Source organism: Brachyhypopomus gauderio, chromosome 19 (assembly GCF_052324685.1).
Source record: "Brachyhypopomus gauderio isolate BG-103 chromosome 19, BGAUD_0.2, whole genome shotgun sequence".
In the NCBI taxonomy this organism is placed as follows: Eukaryota; Metazoa; Chordata; class Actinopteri; order Gymnotiformes; family Hypopomidae; genus Brachyhypopomus; species Brachyhypopomus gauderio.
Genome location: NC_135229.1, coordinates 9,288,227 through 9,305,997, shown reverse-complemented (window position 1 = coordinate 9,305,997; position 17,771 = coordinate 9,288,227). Strand labels below are relative to the sequence as shown.

The window sequence follows — 17,771 nt, the reverse complement described above, 5'->3', positions numbered from 1 at the left end:
GTCTCTCTCTTTCTTTCCTTCCCTCTTTCTTCTCATTCTCACTTTCTCCCACCCTCTCTCTGTAATTCCCTAACTCCTCTCTCTCACCCCCCCCTCCCTCTGTCTCTCCCCTTCTCTGGCCATTTTTCTCTCTCTCTCTCTTTCTCTCTCTCTTTCTCTCTCTCTCTCTATCTGGCAGTACTCTGCTCTGTTGGCAGGAGGGACCAGAATAAAAACAGCAACACCAGACACAGGAGAGAAAAAAGTCCCGCTCTCCGTGGGTGGAAAGGCTGTGCCCCTTCCTTCATTACGTCGAGTCCGGTCTCTTTTCCTTTTTTTTTTTTTGGGCCGTTTGTGAAGTGGTAATTAGCTCTGTGAGAATAAAACCCGCTGATTTGGATCGGGCTGTTTGCATTTCAGGGCGAGATGGCTAACAGCGCGACGGTGGCTCTTCTGCTAAGCTTCCTCCTCACGCTCCTACAGCCTTCTCTACAGGGAGGTAGGTGTGCGCTTCCGTCACCTCCGACAACCAGCCTCCGCTCTCGCAGGCCAGGTGCAGCCTGCTGTTTAGCATTTCCGCCGACGATGAGGGCTCGCGCGCAGGGGCGGCTGAACTGGTGTCCATTTCTGAAGTGACACGAGGCTCGGCTGGGTTGATTTTTTTTCTCACTTTTGAAACTTTGTCCACCTTTGTTACTGCTGTTTACTCATTTATTTCTCGTCTCACCGAGCTACAGGTAATGCACTCGTGCACCTGTGATTGCGCAGGTCAAAAGGCTGGACTACAGATATGTCTCTTGTTCCTGTCTAGAGCACTTATATCTATTGTCTTTGCATATTAAACTAATGTTTAACATTAGCCTCCCTTCATGTGAACCTCTTTCAGAGCCATATCTCCATATTACAGCATACTGGAAAATGGAGTCCTCTGATTGGCTGTCCTGTATTTAGAGTCTCAAATGGAATCTTTTGGGTAGTTTATTTAGTAATATCACTGAATATCATTTATTAATTTGGGCCATTACCTGTTCTGCACATTCGATGTACCTACAAATACAGACTATACATTGTATATGACATGGAAGCAGCTGGACTCTTGCTAACATGTTAATTCACACTTTATTTTGTAGCATTTCTTGCCTTCATAACAGACATGCAATGTGGCATCACATGCATTGTGACGTCACATGCATTGTGACATCAGCACCTTACATGTGCTCTTGTCCCTAATAAATATGTATCGATTAATCCTGTTGCATTCTTATAATTCATGCATGCAGAAATGAAGGATTAAGGTGAAGTATGATTTATTAATGCAGAACACTAAAGCAACAGCTGGAATGTGGCTCCTGTCAGCTATATCATGTATAATTAACTGTAATCAAGTTTCCCAGCAGACCTCGCAAGCACAGTAGAGCTGATTATTCGAAGGCTGTGGTTTGAATCATCTGTGGCTTCTGATCCTTCAGTGCATTACACACTGGAATTAAACAGAGCAGAACGCATCTGGCATTCTAACATACAAAGACACCTACCAACATACAAACAAATTAACAAAGTGTTACAAAGTTTCACACTGGTTGGTGTTGGTAGGTTGGCACCGTTCAGAACTTTACAGAGATCTCATTAGATTAAACCTGGCAACCACATTTCCTGCCAGTATTTGAACTTACATAAAATATTTCATTAGAAAACCATCCACCTGTGGAGATAAAGAGACTATAAAAATGATAAATTAGCATTATTGTTAAATGACCTCTCAAGAGTTCAACCCTTGAATCTAAACGTTTACAGAGGGAAAGAATAATTGGAGAATGGGAGAAAGAGGAATGTTGTACTAGTTGAACGAGTTATTTTATTCTGAAAACTGATGTGACAGCCAGTTTTGGTAATAAAGATGAGAATTACTAAAATTTCTGCATTGGAGCATCCTCAACTTCACTAGAGTGTGCACTAGGAACACAATCTCAAACACACATGGACACTCAAAAACACCTGCACTCACACACCTGCACACTCAAACACACCTGCACACTCAAGACACACCTGTACACTCAGACGCAACCTGCACACTCAAAGTCACCTGGTACGACCTCACAAGGGTCCTCACATCACTTTGATGAGGTAAAAGTGACATTAGTGCAAGCGTGGCCGAATTATTGAAGAACTGTATAAGAAGAGCTAAACAGTCTGACAGCTACGTCAGACTCCTTCAAAAGACTTTTGAGAAAGAAAATGGCTTTTCTCTCTCTTTCCTCTCTCTCTTTCTCTTCTGCAGTGTCTCTCAATAACGTATCACCCACAAACGTGTCAGAACAGCACACAACGTGTCTTACAGCACACAACCAGATTCAGTTTCAGAACCTCTGGCTCTGGGTCCTGTGTATTAATCTGGACCCTTCCACTGCTCTCCAGGAATTAGGGCTGTATCGTCATCCACTGCTAGCCATTAATGACACATAGCTGACAAGGGCCAGAATAAAGGGCTGAAAAGTGTGATTCTCACCTCTTTCCATCTTCATTAGAACTGAGAATGTGAGAGACCACCCTACCCTAGCCTCACACTTAATCATGAACCTAGCCTAACCCTAGTCAGAAACCTAACCCTATCTGTATTCCTAGCTCTTGCTTTAACCCAGGCTCAGGCGAGGCCCGGACAGGCCCGGTGTCTGCTCCCCCACTCTGGAGCCTGGGGAGCTTGATACTTTTTGCAGACCACTTCAACCCAGAACCCCTCTATCCCAACCTGAAAGAGAGGAAAACATTTCACCTGTGCAGTCCTGCAGAAAGTCCACCTACAGGCCACTGTAGGTCACGACCCCGCCTTTGGCTGGCAGGACAGCGGAGGAATGCAGGAATGCTAGTGGAGATAAGAGCCGTCATTTAGCCCTCCTTAATTTATACCTCCCATTCACAATAACAGGCTGTTAACAGACCGGGCTGTATCAGCAATATCTCTGGCACTGTGATATTGAAGCACCGCTATCCTGCCACACACACATACGCACGCAGGCACGCACACACGCACACGCACTCATGCTTGCACACACACATGCACACACCCATGCACACGTACGCATATGCGCGCACACACACACACACACACACACACACACACACACACACACACACACACACACACACACACACACACACACGTGGCTGCAACCACATATGTCTGAATCATAATCAGACTCAGTGTTTGCTCTGACATCATCTCTCTGCTCATTCTAGCAGTGACACACACACTAACATACATACCTACCTACACACTGCAAAACGCTTACCAAATGAGACGGTGTATAAGCACATTGTCACCTAGCAAGAAGATAACTAACGTTGCTAACTCCTGATTACCTGATTATTACAGGTTCAGAAAGTAAAAGTCCTCACCAGGATTTTGCTCAGGCTTCCTGGATTGTGTTGATTCCACTAATTTTACCTGGATTGCACTAATTAGAAAATCCAGCAAGCGAGTAAAATCCTGGGAAGGAGTTTTACTTTCTGAACCTGGAATATCTTACTCTTGACAGACATACTCTCATTATTCACCTGTTGTTAAAATCTGACATGCATTAATCAAACAAACCAAGAAGGGTGACATCGTTGTTATAATAATGATAACAATGATGATAACATCGCTAACATACAAGCAAGTAAACGAAGTAGTAATAATTTTCCAGAAATTTGCGTGTCAAACTGTTAATGTTAACATGTAATATCTCCGATGTTAGCGTTAGCGGATGCTAAATGTACACATAAACACATAGGCTACTTAGAATAGAAACACATACTTAGAAACACATACTATTTTTCAAATACATTTCCCCCATCTGCAATGTAGCCTTGCATAGTTGGGGTTTATCCCTCTTTTAGGACACGTTTTGCTGCCAGTCCTGTGTTGTGTTGGTCTGGCATGTAAAAGAAAGGAAATTACACACATTTGAAAAGCCAAATTAGTCCTCCAGCTGTGGGTGGAAATACGCAGACTTGGGGCAGTAGGGTTAATTCAGAAATGGGAACCAAGTCTGAGCAGCTTGTAGCCGTGTTAAAATGGACTGGGTTGCCTGATTTCTCTGACACGCTTATCATGTTCTTTAAAGGAAAACATGCTGAAAATGATAAACGCTAACTGACTCTAGTAGCTTTCATTCATTATATCTGGCTATAAGGGTGCCATTATGTATACACGGAGCAGTTGCAATTCTGTTGTATATGGGTGTAAACTTACAGATGAGGTCTTTAGTGAGACTGCTGATGGCTCCCAGCTACGCCTGTTTGCCCGGACTGTAACATTGTAAAGGTGTTTCCAGTATGACCACAGGTTTCAAAGTAAGCAGAACGTAACCCCTATAAGACGTTTCCAGTCCTGTGGAGATCGTGACAGATTTGAAAAAGGGGCATTCTTCCACGAGACCTTTTCTTTCAGCACCGGTCTAATCACCGTCAGGTTGGGCCTGAGCTTGGCTGGGTGAACTCGGCCTGCTCGTGTGGTTTGGTTCTCCACACTCCCCAGGTCCACAATGAGTCACTGCACGCAGGCTCGGAAAAACAAACACCAGTAAATCCAGGCTCTTATAAAGCATTACATCTGTGAGACATTCTGAGAGGCTTGTCACTGTTTGTTTTATGATTATCATAAAGAGCCACCGAACACGATGTCCCCTTCAGAGTGTTTAGTGTCTTTTAAATTCTGCTCTGCATCTCTACAGACTTTATATGATCTAATGTAGATAAATAAGTCATATATAGACAGTCTAGGTAAATGTAAGTATTATACGGATAATTTCTTTATTAGAAACACCCACCAGCTATCTTTCATTTCCTTTTATAGGTTGGTTAGAAGACTTATTAAACAAACTGCTCTTGTGATCTCCATGGAAGTGTATGCGTGCCACAGCTGCACTGCAGAACTGTTTTGGTTTCATGCATGATTATTTCCCAAAGAGACCTGGGATTAGGACCAAGTTGTTGAACCTGCTGCTCTCTCCCCAGAGGCCGATGTCCGTTTCTAACCACACACCTTCAGGCCCCCACCGACCCAACATGACGCCATAGTGACTGAGCCTTGTCCAGTGTTGCTTCACCATCGTGCTGTCAGTCTCCAAAATCTCTGGGAAGACTGTACTCACCAGCTCATGATCTCCAGATCTCTGGGAAGACTGTACTCACCAGAACATCGCTCATGATGTTTATGAAACTCAAGCCTTTCCTTAATCCTCCTGGATCAGGGCTCGGTGGAGGAGGTCTACCTCTTTTTAGAGAGATCTCTGTGGGAAGGAAACACCCCACATGTTCCTCTCCGTGCGTCTGGCGGGGCACCCTTGGCCTGTGGTGTGGCTGGGAGGAGCCAGATGATCCCTGTCCATCACCGTGCCTGAAAAGCATTGCCGTCTGGGTGTCATGTGTTTATTTGACGGTGCATTCTTCTACATTTCTGCTCGCTCTGTACCACAGATGTGAGAGACACCGTGGCTTCGGCTCCTGGCCAGAGGGACCAGAGGGGGGAGAGTCTTCCTACCAGGGAGATTTACTCCCCTCATTGTTTAGGGTTACAGCTTCTTATTACACATAGTTTGTTCTTTTTCAAGGGAAATCAAATGACAAAATATGTCAAACTCTGGCACTCTATCACATGTTTGTTCATGCAGATGAAGTCCTTTGGTTCTGGGGGATGTGGAAGTTTCTTTCAAGGCTAATTACATGAATTATGAGCAGAACTTTAAGCCCAAAATATTAAACCTCAGAGGGGAAAATACAGATTCAGCTTGCTCAGGAAACCAAACTTAATTGGCCACACAATAAATTAGACCTCAGTTACAGGGCTGTATGTGTGTGCATTTGTTTATGTCTGGGTGTGTTTGTGTGTGTGTGTGTGTGTGTGTGTGTGTGTGTGTGTGTGTGTGATGAATTTGCCAAATAAGACACCAAAGCTGCAGTAATTATTGCCCGATGTGTTGACCACAGGAAACCTCCATGACATATGCGTCTTGAAAATGAAGCTTTCTATGGTAATAAACATTACATTTCTAATACTGTTAGAATACAGTTAGACATTTAATCTCTTTTTCATGTTTTCCATTTAATAAAAGGACAAATATGAACTGCTGCAGAACACACTGTAAACACCTCATTCACGTTTATGGCATCCCTCCTGTACATACTGGTCCTGATTATTTGTTAAAGACATTCACATTCATAAGAAAAGCTTTTCACACTGTTCATTAAAAACGGACAAAAACAATCTACAAACTTGGAAGCCAAACTGTTGCCCACCTGTGTGATGTAATTATTTTGATTTGTTTTGATTGAAAAGTAAGAGATAAAAAAATACAGTGTAACAGAATCTGGTTTGAGACTTCAAAACAGGATTTATTTTCATGAGCTGATTTTCGTCCAGCTGAGTTGAGGCTTCTGTTTTGTATTTATTGTCAATTTTAAATCCTAACACACCATTGACTTTATTAAAAACGCATGATATTGTAATTCTGATGGCGAAAGGGTTTGCGATTGGTGTGTTTTGTAGGTGTTGTTGTGCAGTCACATTCCAGTTAGCTGTAGTAATGGCAGCTGTGAGTTTAACCAGCGCACCGCGCTCATCTGTACAGCGCGTCTGAGAACCTGGCCTTCTCTCTCATCTTCACACGCAGACAGGAAATCCTCCTTTTCATTCTGAAATGAATCTGTGCCAGAGTTGCCATGGCAAACAGTCATGCCCTCACGAGGGTGGGGCCTCAGCACTCAATGACCCACAGACTGACATGGCGTTGTTTGATTGGACGGTTGTGTTAGTTATGTTACGTTTGATTGGACGGTTGTGTTAGTTATGTTATGTTAGGTATATTTGAGGTCTGTGTCAAAGGGCCCTTTCTCTCCTTCAATTCATGATGGAAATAAATGTAAAAATGTCTTGTTGTCACCCACTTAATCATAATTAAGACAAGCCCTGGTCCTTTTACGTTAACTGGAGTGGAGAGAGATCAAAAGAGAGGCTTTGTTTGAACTGGCCGGGGATGGTGACCAATGCGAGCCTGTTTCCAGAGCAGGTCTCAGGCTCTGCTGGGCTCTCGTTTCGCAGCCAAACGCCACGAAACCCAATCGCTTCCCAGCCATCCAAGTCCCTGGCTGTCCTTAGAAAATCTCTTGAAGAGCATCTTCCCCTACGGCTCTATCAGAGTTCTGATGAGCTCATCTGTTTTCCAAAGAGAAGTCTGTCGTAGTCTTTCTAATAGCAAACCTTTTGCAAAGCCTCTGGTTCCCCCCATGGATACTGCTTTGCAAAAACACAAGTCATAAACCCCTTCGAAAATTCCCAGGCACAGATACACAGCTGGCACCGGCTTCTAAGTCATTTCTTTTCTTCCAGGAGACTAAAGCAGCTTGACTCAGACTAAACGTTCTTCCTGTTCTAATCAGGTCTTTTTTGTCATTCTGGAATTTGCGCAGTGCACTCAGCCACCTTTTAGTCCAGCTGATGAACTTTGAACTTTGTCACGCAAGCCTTATTCCACAAACATGTTCACAGAAACACCACTGCCATCTTATTCTAACCCCTTTTGTTCCATTTCTTCATTGCCTCATTCGTTTGAGCGGCGCCAGAGCCAGCTGAAACTATCCAGCGCTAGCTGTGACCTTCACGTCTGTCTTAGTGATGGCACAAGGAGACAGATTTGTTCTCCTATATATTTGGGTGTTGCCCTTTTGTGACTTTCTGACCAATAACACAATTTTTAATCATCAAAACTTGGCATCAGTCCAGTGCACCTCTGTAAACGTAAGGTTAAGTAGAAAAACTGTGTGAACAACCATTGTGTCTAATTCGTCACCACTAACAAACAATTCAGTGACCTTGACATATGGCTTAGATTATCGGTCTCCAAACACATGTAAACCGATTAAATATAATCTCAGCATCTCCGTGAGGACTTAGGGTTGCTTTCAGTGTTGTTACTCTGATGCAAACCAGGTTTTCCCTGATGCCTGAGCTCACCCGCCCCTGAGGGAAGGTACCCCCTCCACACACACTCACACACAACGGCCCCCCGCTGTTCCAACACACACACACTTCATTGTTGGGTTTTACTGTATCACATTCAGGTGATCTCTCTTCACCTCCAAAGCTCTGCACTCTGAAAAACGTTATTTATGTTCCATCATTATTCTGGGAAGTCCTCTGAAAAAAATGAGAGTCAATTACAGTTCAGACTGACTCCTGTGGGTAATTGTGGGTAATTTCTGTTATTAGTGTATGTGAGTAATGAGTCCATCTTCCATACGGGTCATAACTATAACAGTAATGCAGAAGGATCTTCCAAAAGACTAGACAACTTCAGCAAGTGTAGTGGAATATCTGGGCACTGTCTGAGGCTTCCACTGTAAGATGTTGGGTGTTTTGTTCTTTCAGGAGTGTACGTGCCTGCTGGTGCAGGGGGAGGAATTCCGTATGGAGGGGCAGTACCTGGAGCAGTACCAGGGGCAGTACCAGGGGCAGTACCAGGGGCAGTACCAGGTGTGTCTGCAGTCCTTCCAGATTCACACTCACACATCAGCACACAGAGTGCTCAGACTTTCTACTGACTAACAACTGGTATCTGCTGATAAAAGCAAACTGCCAATGTTGAGTATTTCATATCAGTCAAAATTCAAAAGCAAATTGCTACCAAACTTCCACTACATCTCCACCGTCTGTTGCTTCATGTTTATGGCCTGGTTTCGCTGTTGTGCTGTGTGGAAAGGAGAAACGTTTCATTTCATTACACACTTGGCTAACTCTCACCCTAACCCTAGCCATAATATCAGGATAGGCACCTCTTCAACATGGCACAGATCTAAGACGTGATAAGCTTTTTCCAAAGAGGATTATTAATCATTAATCATAATCATTATCATTACTTTTTGTGCTTTATTTTAGTATGAGCAGGGGGTGTCCCTTTTAAACCAGCCAAAGCTGGAGGCAAGTTCTTATTGCATTAACATTACAAACTGCAGTTGCCTGCATCCCAGTATGACTGTGAGTGGTCTGGGAGCTGGCGTGGAATTGGGTGCCAGTGTAGGCGGGGGGGGTGTCCTGGGAGGTGGTGTGGGATTGGTTGCTGGTGTTGGGGGGGGGGGGGGGGGGGCGTTCTGGGAGCTAGTAAGAGACCCTTCAGATACATTTCTCCTCACCTACAAACACCCTATTATACAGAATCAATAATGAAATGTTTTAATTACAACAGCTAAGTCTTATCATTAAATATTTGCTTCAGTGTAAGCGGGGCAGCAGACTGTTAGATATAAAACACACATGTCTATGGGACGCATGACCCTCACAGACTTACACTTAGAGACCTGCAGTATGTTCAGTTCACCTTACCACTTTATATGTGATATTACTGTAATGTGAATTCAGTACTGTGCTGTATTTGAAAATGAAAACTTTTTTTTATTTTTTAACAGCAGGATCTGTTTGGAAGCCCCCTAAACCAGGTGAGCAAATGGAAAAAACTACTGATTTAAATGAAAACACCTGAATAATTCCAGAAGAATAACAGAAGACAGGACACCACTGTCAGTACTTCAGAGGAAGGATTGCTGACTATACTGTTCTTTTAGAATATCCTCAGTGCTTAGACATATTGAATTTGTACTCTTTACCCATTTAAATGGAAATGGCAAATGCTTTGCGTGTGTGTGTGTGTGTGTGTGTGTGTGTGTGTGTGTGTGTGTGTGTGTGTGTGTGTGTTTTGTGTGCATGCATTGAATCAGTGAGAAAAGGAGACCTGATTACAGTTCATGGTTGCCAGCTTTATGTATGTGATGACTGGCCAACTGTGACCACTCATGAAACAATGGGGCACCATGTAGATTATGTTAGATTGCACTGCACAATAAGTGGAAATCTCAGCTGTAAGACGCATGACTGGCCCGAGCTCTGATACAGCAGTATAAATATTTTTGTTCTCTCAGTCAATTCATACACTAATGCATTAGCAGCGTTAGGCCATTACTGAATTTCCTAAAACAGTCTTGGTTTTATGTGGCCTACGGCTGTGTGTTTGGCGAGATAAGGAATTAAGCATATGTGGCTTGGACCAACTCAGTGGCAGCACTGAGACAAGAAATCAATCTTGGCCCAGTTCAGGGGCAACACTGCCAAGAATTTTCATACTTTGACAGAAGCCCAATGCCTCTCTAGGTCAAATAGCAAAAAGCTCAAGTAGAGCTTGTCTTTAGCTACTAGAGCTGCAGTAGGAGAAACAGAACCAGAACCGGAGCTGCTTGTTTCTAACACCGTCAGGTGCGCAGGGAACATGTCTGAGGAGCCACTGAATATGGACCACAACACTTACCTAGGCGTGGTTCTGGTGCTGAGTTGTGCAGGTCAGACTAGCCAGGCACAAAATATCATTTTAACCACACCTTTGCGTAGACTGGTGCATCAATGTTACTGGTGCATTAATGTTAGAAATGAACATAACAGAACTGGAGATGTTGGATTCAGTATAATACATTGGCTCAGACAGAGAACTACAAATCATTTTTCAGGAACCCAAACCAATAAAACACATGTGTTCTTTTAACTGACACTGGTTTACAACTGACACTGCTTTTAAGTATATAAAATACGTTGTAGGTCATGTCGGTTTGACATTGAGTTGATCTAGTTTCTAAACTTTAGCAGGGCTTCTGGTCTCAGTTTAGCAGGGGTTCTGATCTCAATTTAGCAGGGGTTCTGATCTCATTTTATTGGGGAGACTAATCTCAATCTTCAATGGTTTTGATCTCACTTTTTCAGGATATCTCTCACTATATCGGGGGATCTGATCTTAGAGTGAAATTTGGATGAAGTGCTTCGGAGGGATTCTTAAACCACAAATAAAACAAAATACAGCTTTTATAGAGTCAGTGTTAATAGGAGGACTTTTATAGAGTCATGGTTAATAGGAGGACTTTTACAGAGTCATGATTAATAGGAGGACTTTTACAGAGTCATGGTTAATTGAAGGACTTTTACAGAGTCAGGGTTAACTGGAGGCTCATGGCAGTGGGATTTTCTAAATCTTATTGTTCAATGTACAATAAGTACAAGCTTTGAATTAAATAATGCAACTCTAGGTCCATAAACCAATTTCTTTTCAAATTTTCAGTTTAAATAAAACAGCCGTAACTATAAAGACAATATTTGAATATCTGAAAAATAGTTGAACTAGCTGAGCTAGTCTGTAGCAAAGCTGCCTGCATTTAAGGCCTGAGCATGTCATTTTAGATTTCAAATCCTTATCACATGTCACACGAAGTTACATGAAGCAAGCTTTCAGTGGAGACAATTAACTAGCATTTGGCAATATATAATGCTGTTAATACAACCTGTATGGTGTTTGTGTAGAGACCTGGAACTGCGTTGTCATCCTCCAGAATGACAAGAAAGTTGAATTAGCACAAATGTTTGTTGTGGATCATCACCTCAGTTAGGGAGGATTCTGTGAAGCACATAAAGCCTGTGTTATGCGTTCACTTGAGTTTTTTCACAGAAATATGATGGCACAGGATAACGAGTGAAGAGGACAAGCTGATTATTTGTGGTGAGAGTGGATCCAAACTGAATTAGCATCAGGACTAAGTGGCTCGGGCCAGCCTGTAGAGTGTGTCCATGTGTGGGGGCGGGGCCAGCCTGTAGAGTGTGTTCGTGTGAGGGGGCGGGGCCAGCCTGTAGCATGTGTCCATGTGAGGGGGCGGGGCCAGCCTGTAGCGTGTGTCCATGTGAGGGGGCGGGGCTGGCCCAGCCTGTAGAGTGTGTCCATGTGAGGGGGCGGGGCTGGCCTGTGAAGCACATCGCACAGCTGTGTGTTGTTTATTCACACAGTTTCAATGGCTGCTTCTAAAACACTGCGTGCTTCGAGGAGATTTTTAACCCTAAACCTTCTGCCTGCAACTCTTAGTACAGAGCAAGAAAATTCCGACAGTGATCTCAAAAGTTCCATGTACAGAGAGATGGGAGATTGTGAATGAGTGAAAATGTGAAGGAGTGAGGGGACAAGGGAGTGAACAAGAGTGAGAGTGACGGAGTGAGGGGATGAGGGAGTGTACAAGAGTGAGAGTGACGGAGTGAGGGGATGAGGGAGTGTACAAGAGTGAGAGTGAAGGAGTGAGGGGATGAGGGAGTGTACAAGAGTGAGAGTGAAAGAGTGAGGGGATGAGGGAGTGTACAAGAGTGAGAGTGAAGGAGTGAGGGCACAAGGGAGTGTACAAGAGTGAGAGTGATAGAGTGAGGGGAGGAGGGAGTGTACAAGAGTGAGAGTGATAGAGTGAAGGGAGGAGGGAGTGTACAAGAGTGAATATATAGGAATGGTCCTGGCAGATCAGTTGGAAGGCAGCTTGTGTCTCACAAAGTGCATGTGTTTCTCGTTAGGCGCTCAGACCCGTCCTGGTGTTGCTTGTTGCTGGCCCCTGCTTGTGAGTAATGGCTCGTCCTTTGGTTGTATCCTCAGTGACAAGGCTCACTCCTCCTCTGGAGCCAGGGCCCTCCCCTCATCCCCGGGCACCACCCAGCATCCACCCCATCCATCCACCCCATCCATCCACCCCATCCATCCACCCCATCCAAGCTCAGACCTTGGAAAGGGGAACCCGAGCCTGAGGAAAGTTCTGCTTTCATATTAGTGAGCTTATTAAAACCAGGACAATAAGACACATTGTCCTGCTGGTGTGTTTGCCTGTGCCATGTCCTGTTTAACCACGTGTTACTCTGTATACTGGGAATAAGTGCATAGAGCTGGTGGCTTAGGTTGTGTTTTCATCCAACCAGTAGAGGTCAGCAATGAGCCCTCAGTTGTTGCCAACATCAACATGACACTCTTCCTTCTCTGCTTGGTCTGAGGAGAATATTCAGGGTCAGGAAACATGTCTATATGGTTCTTTTAACAGTTTGTATTTCTTACATAGATATGCTCGTACATTTGGTGTTTGATTTATTTGATAACACTTCTTTAATCGTTCAGTTCAATGAAGAGTGTTAAAATCTAGTGTACTCTGACAGTTTTGACAGTCGAACATAAAAAATATAAAATATCCTGTGGAGAAAACTCCCCACGACTGCACATCTTCTCTGCAGTACCCATGTCATAAAAAGCATGATTACACATTTTTTTTACAAAAACATCTGAGTAACAGATGCAGATATTACCAAACAAACAAAAAAAAAATCCCAAACTGAACAGAGCAATCATTCAGACTGATTTCTTTCCCTGGTCTGTCTGGGATTCATTTATAGACTTTGGGATCATATAAGGATTGTTATAGTCTAATACTACAATAATATTACTTATATATTGATGTAGGGTGAGACTTCTCCAGCTCTTAAGTATGTATATCCAGAGTGGCCAAGTCACCAGTTGAACATACCAGTGGAACATACCAGTGCACTAGTGCACATGCTTGACCAGTGGAACATACCAGTTGAACATACCAGGGGAACATACCAGTGGAACATACCAGTGCACCAGTGCACATGTTTCACCAGTGAAACGTACCAGTGGAACATACCAGTGCACCAGTGCACATGCTTGACTAGTGGAACATATCCACTGGGGGGAGTAGGGGTTGTAAAGTGGTTGGTGGGGGTTGGGAAGGCTCACTGGTTCCTTTAAGGCTCTGAAATGCCGTCTTCACTAAACTACAACATTTGGAGACACACTGACACTACCTCATCTCTTGTAGAATCTATGTAATTAAGAGTAATTGAAATGAACTATAATGATTTCAAGTACAAAAAAAAGTTGAGATAACAAAGCCCACTAACCATCACCATCTGCAGCGTGTCATGTGAATTCCTGTAAATGGAGAGACAATGTTGCAATTGTGAGTCTGTGTTGATGTGTCCAATAGTTTCCCCTGGACTGAACCTTCATGCTGTAGTGGAGTGCAGCTCCCCTGCAGTTAGAACCATGTGGCAGAACAGAGTATTGGCCCACTTCTGCAGAGCAGGGCTCCTCCAGCACCTGCAAAGTTTCATGTAACTCTGTGATGTAGAGATATACCAACACCAGGGGAACAAACCTACAGGGGAATGTTTTCTGGTTACAAGCACTCAAAGACTCAGAGTTTTACTGCCAAGTACCGTACAATGATTGCAATTGATTCTATTGAAACTCATACAAGCTTCTTAGATAGGCCTTTGGGCTTAAAGTAAATAAGCCAGCCAGACACTTTTTGGACTGAACTGGCTTTTTGATTGGTGCATGAAAGAGGATGGACTATAGATGTTTCTGCTGTTATTTTCCCACTGGTAAACCATGGCTGCAGGTTAATGGTAACACATGATTAGCAATGCTGGAGTTCTGGTGCTATGCAGTTCTGGACTTATGGAGTTCTGGACTTCAGGAATGCTGGAGTTCTGGTGCTCTGCAGTTCTGGACTTATGGAGTTCTGGACTTATGCAGTTCTGGACTTATGGAGTTCTGGACTTCAGGATTGTTGGAGTTCTGAAGTTCCGTGCAATTGTCTTCCAGGAGCTCGCAGTTGGCCCTCTGTGGCTGCTGTCAGCTATGTGGACCAAAGCCATGGAATTCTCTACTCTCTTAAATTAAATCCTTCAGCATTCCCAGCTGCAAAACAGAAAGAAAGAGAGAGAGAGAGAGAGAGAGAGAGAGAGAGAGAGAGAGAGAGAGAGAGAGAGAGAGAGAGAGAGAGAGAGAGAGAGAGGATAGATATAGGACAGAGGTACAGATCCAATGCAGGTTCTTAGTTGTGCCTCCGTCTGCCTTAAGTTTTTATCATTCCATAAGTCATCAGGCCTGTTGTGCAGACATCCTCCTCTCTCAGTATGGAGTATGTTTGCATTGAGAATTAACTTACACAAACTCCTTATGTCTGAGCATTACAGAGACTCTTGAACATTGACTTTGGCTTTGACGTTAATGCCAGATGTCTATGGTTAATAAACTCTTTTTGGTCCTGGCTGAACACTATACAGGATTGCACAGTCAGAAGTATTTGGTCAACCTGCTTTGTACAGGATATGACATGTATTATATTATTTTTAATAGGTTATGAGTAGGAGTGCAATGGTAGCTGTATTCATACTGAACCGTTGCGGTATGTTACTCACTGTGCGCAGCCGCTTGGAAAATACATGGTACATTCATCCTATTGGAGTGTACGAAAAACATAACATAATGTGGAATTGTAGAGTTCACCGACGAGTGGCACCCAGAAACCATAGCTGTACACATCGCTGAGTGTATCTCACGGGCTTGAATACAAGCTGCTGAAATTAGTGTTCTCCACAGGGTGTCCGGGCTCTCCCTTAGAGGTTAGGTGAGGAGTTCGGTCTTCCGTGAGAGGCTCGGAGTAGATCCTCTGCTCCTCCATGTAGAGAGGAGCCAGTTGAGGTTCAGGCATCTGGTCCAGATGCCACCTGGATGCCTCCCTAGGGAGGAGTGTCAGATATTGTGGGGAAATGCCATTTAACGCCTTATAGGTCAACAGAAGAATTTTAAAATGAATTCAATATTTAAGCTAATGCAATACCGAGAGGGCAGGACTAATGTGACAGAAACTTCTGGTTCAGACTTGGAGTTTTGAGTTTTCGAATTGGAGTTTCTTTATTTTAGAGCATCCGATAAAAGAGTAGCCCAAGCTTAATGATACAAAAGAGTGGACCACTTTCTCTGCATCTGATAATCAAAGTAAATGTCTCAGCTTGGCGATATTACGTAAATGGAAAAAGGCAGCCTTATTGACGTTGCATATGTTTGTGTCAAATGAAAGATCAGAACTGATAGTGACAAATAAACTTTTTACAATAGATTTAAGTGTTACTGAAAAAAAAATATTTAGCATAAGAGGAATATTAAACAAATTGCTTCCTGCAGCTTTGGGTCCAAGAAGTAACACCTCAATCTTATTGGATTTTAAATATACAGTTATATTATATAAAGACTTATACAGTTTTAAATAGGAATCTTCTATTAGAGATGATAGGTATGAAGATTTTGCCATATGGAGAGCATAGCCTACATATATTCAATGAGGCAGATTTTCCATGTCACTCTATTTACTTCTAATTTAAACATTTTGCCATTTACGCTCCAGGATTTGCACGGCTTGTTTGTGTGTGTGTGGGAGTGGTCCTAATATGGGAGTGGTCCTTATGTGGGAGTGGTCCTTATGTGGGAGTGGTTCTTATATGGGAGTGGTCCTAATATGGGAGTGGTCCTTATGTGGGAGTGGTTCTTATATGGGAGTGGTCCTAATATGGGAGTGGTCCTTATGTGGGAGTGGTTCTTATATGGGAGTGGTCCTAATATGGGAGTGGTCCTTATGTGGGAGTGGTTCTTATATGGGAGTGGTCCTAATATGGGAGTGGTCCTTATGTGGGAGTGGTTCTTATATGGGAGTGGTCCTAATATGGGAGTGGTCCTAATATGTGAGTGGTCTTTAAATGGGAGTGGTCCTTATGTGGGATTGGTCCTTAAGTGGGAGTGGTCCTTATATGGAAGTGGTACTTAAGTGGGAGTGGTCTTTAAATGAGAGTGGTCCTTATATGGGATTGGCCCTTAAGTGGGAGTGGTCCTTAAGTGGGAGTGGTCTTTAAATGGGAGTGGTCCTTTTGTGGGATTGGTCCTTAAGTGGGAGTGGTCCTTTTGTGGGATTGGTCCTTAAGTGGGAGTGGTCCTTTTGTGGGATTGGTCCTTAAGAAAAATCTATACATTTACAGCATGGATCCAATAATTTCTTTTTCATGTGAGCTGAGACATCACGTATGCCTTTGTTTATGTGAGCTGACACCTCCCTTGATAATCCCTCTAATGAGCTATGGAGTACTTCAGATTGAACCTAACTTGACCTGGCCCACTGATATACTCTACTATGGTGTGTTAGTCCTTCAGAGAAATCCTTGGGATCTTTATTTTGGACGCTTTGGTGTAATTTGAGATAATAGATGGAAAAAACTTTCAGTTCAGAGAACCCTGAACTGCAAGTTAGGAAAATAAGTAAGACAACTTGAGCTTCAAGCAAGTCCAACAAGGCTCTGTGGTAGTGGAGCACATCACCTCCATGACCCCTATAAGACTCTAAGTATAGTGAATGTATGTTTCATATTCCTCCCCCTGGTGAGTGCATGCGACCTGCAGGAAACGTAAGACTTCTTGCTGCACACAGCCAGGAAAGCATCCGTGCTCCCTGGTCTTGGCAGGAGTCTGGTGGAAACGGGGCTGTCATGTGTACCGTCCTGTCTGCCCCTGTGAGGCCAGGGGCTGTCGTGTGTACCGTGCTGCCTGCCCCTGTGAGGCCGGGGGCTGCCGTGTGTACCGTGCTGCCTGCCCCTGTGAAGCTGGGGGCTGCCGTGTGTACCGTGCTGCCTGCCCCTGTGAAGCTGGGGGCTGCCGTGTGTACCGTGCTGTCTGGGGCTCCACGCGCTTCACGGCCGCCTGCCTCATGGACCTCAGGAGATTAGCAGGTGTTTATTAAGTTAGTGATGCACTACCTGAATGTGAGAAGGTGAGAGATACACACATATAAGGTGACTATGAAACATCTCCTTTATCTAATCCCTCCTTGCTCTCATTCACTAGCAGGACATTTTTAATGACTTGTCTTCTTGTGCCAGAGACATTTAGTAGGGTCTATAAAATATTGTGTTTGAGAATCACAGACGAATTGCAATGTGACACCCCTCAACAATACAGACACGTTGAAATGCAATGTGTTTATATACCAGCGATAATTCATAGTGCTGTCCGCAAAGTAGCGTCAAACACGCAAGTCCTCGGTCCACAGTTGCAGGGCAGTCATGCATGTCCAGCACA

General features: G+C 43.7%; 1 protein-coding gene across 1 annotated transcript in view; it reads left to right on the top strand.

Annotated features, from left to right (window-relative positions):
* The first annotated feature begins 237 nt into the window (after window positions 1-237).
* Window positions 238-17,771, top strand: part of elna (elastin a) — a 66,701-nt gene continuing 49,167 nt past the window's right edge. The window contains exons 1-4 of the mRNA XM_076981314.1: window positions 238-300; window positions 400-478; window positions 8,384-8,488; window positions 9,418-9,447. Of these exons, the coding sequence (XP_076837429.1) occupies window positions 406-478; window positions 8,384-8,488; window positions 9,418-9,447 (208 nt within the window). The 5' untranslated portion in view covers window positions 238-300; window positions 400-405. The remainder of the gene's footprint in view (window positions 301-399; window positions 479-8,383; window positions 8,489-9,417; window positions 9,448-17,771) is intronic.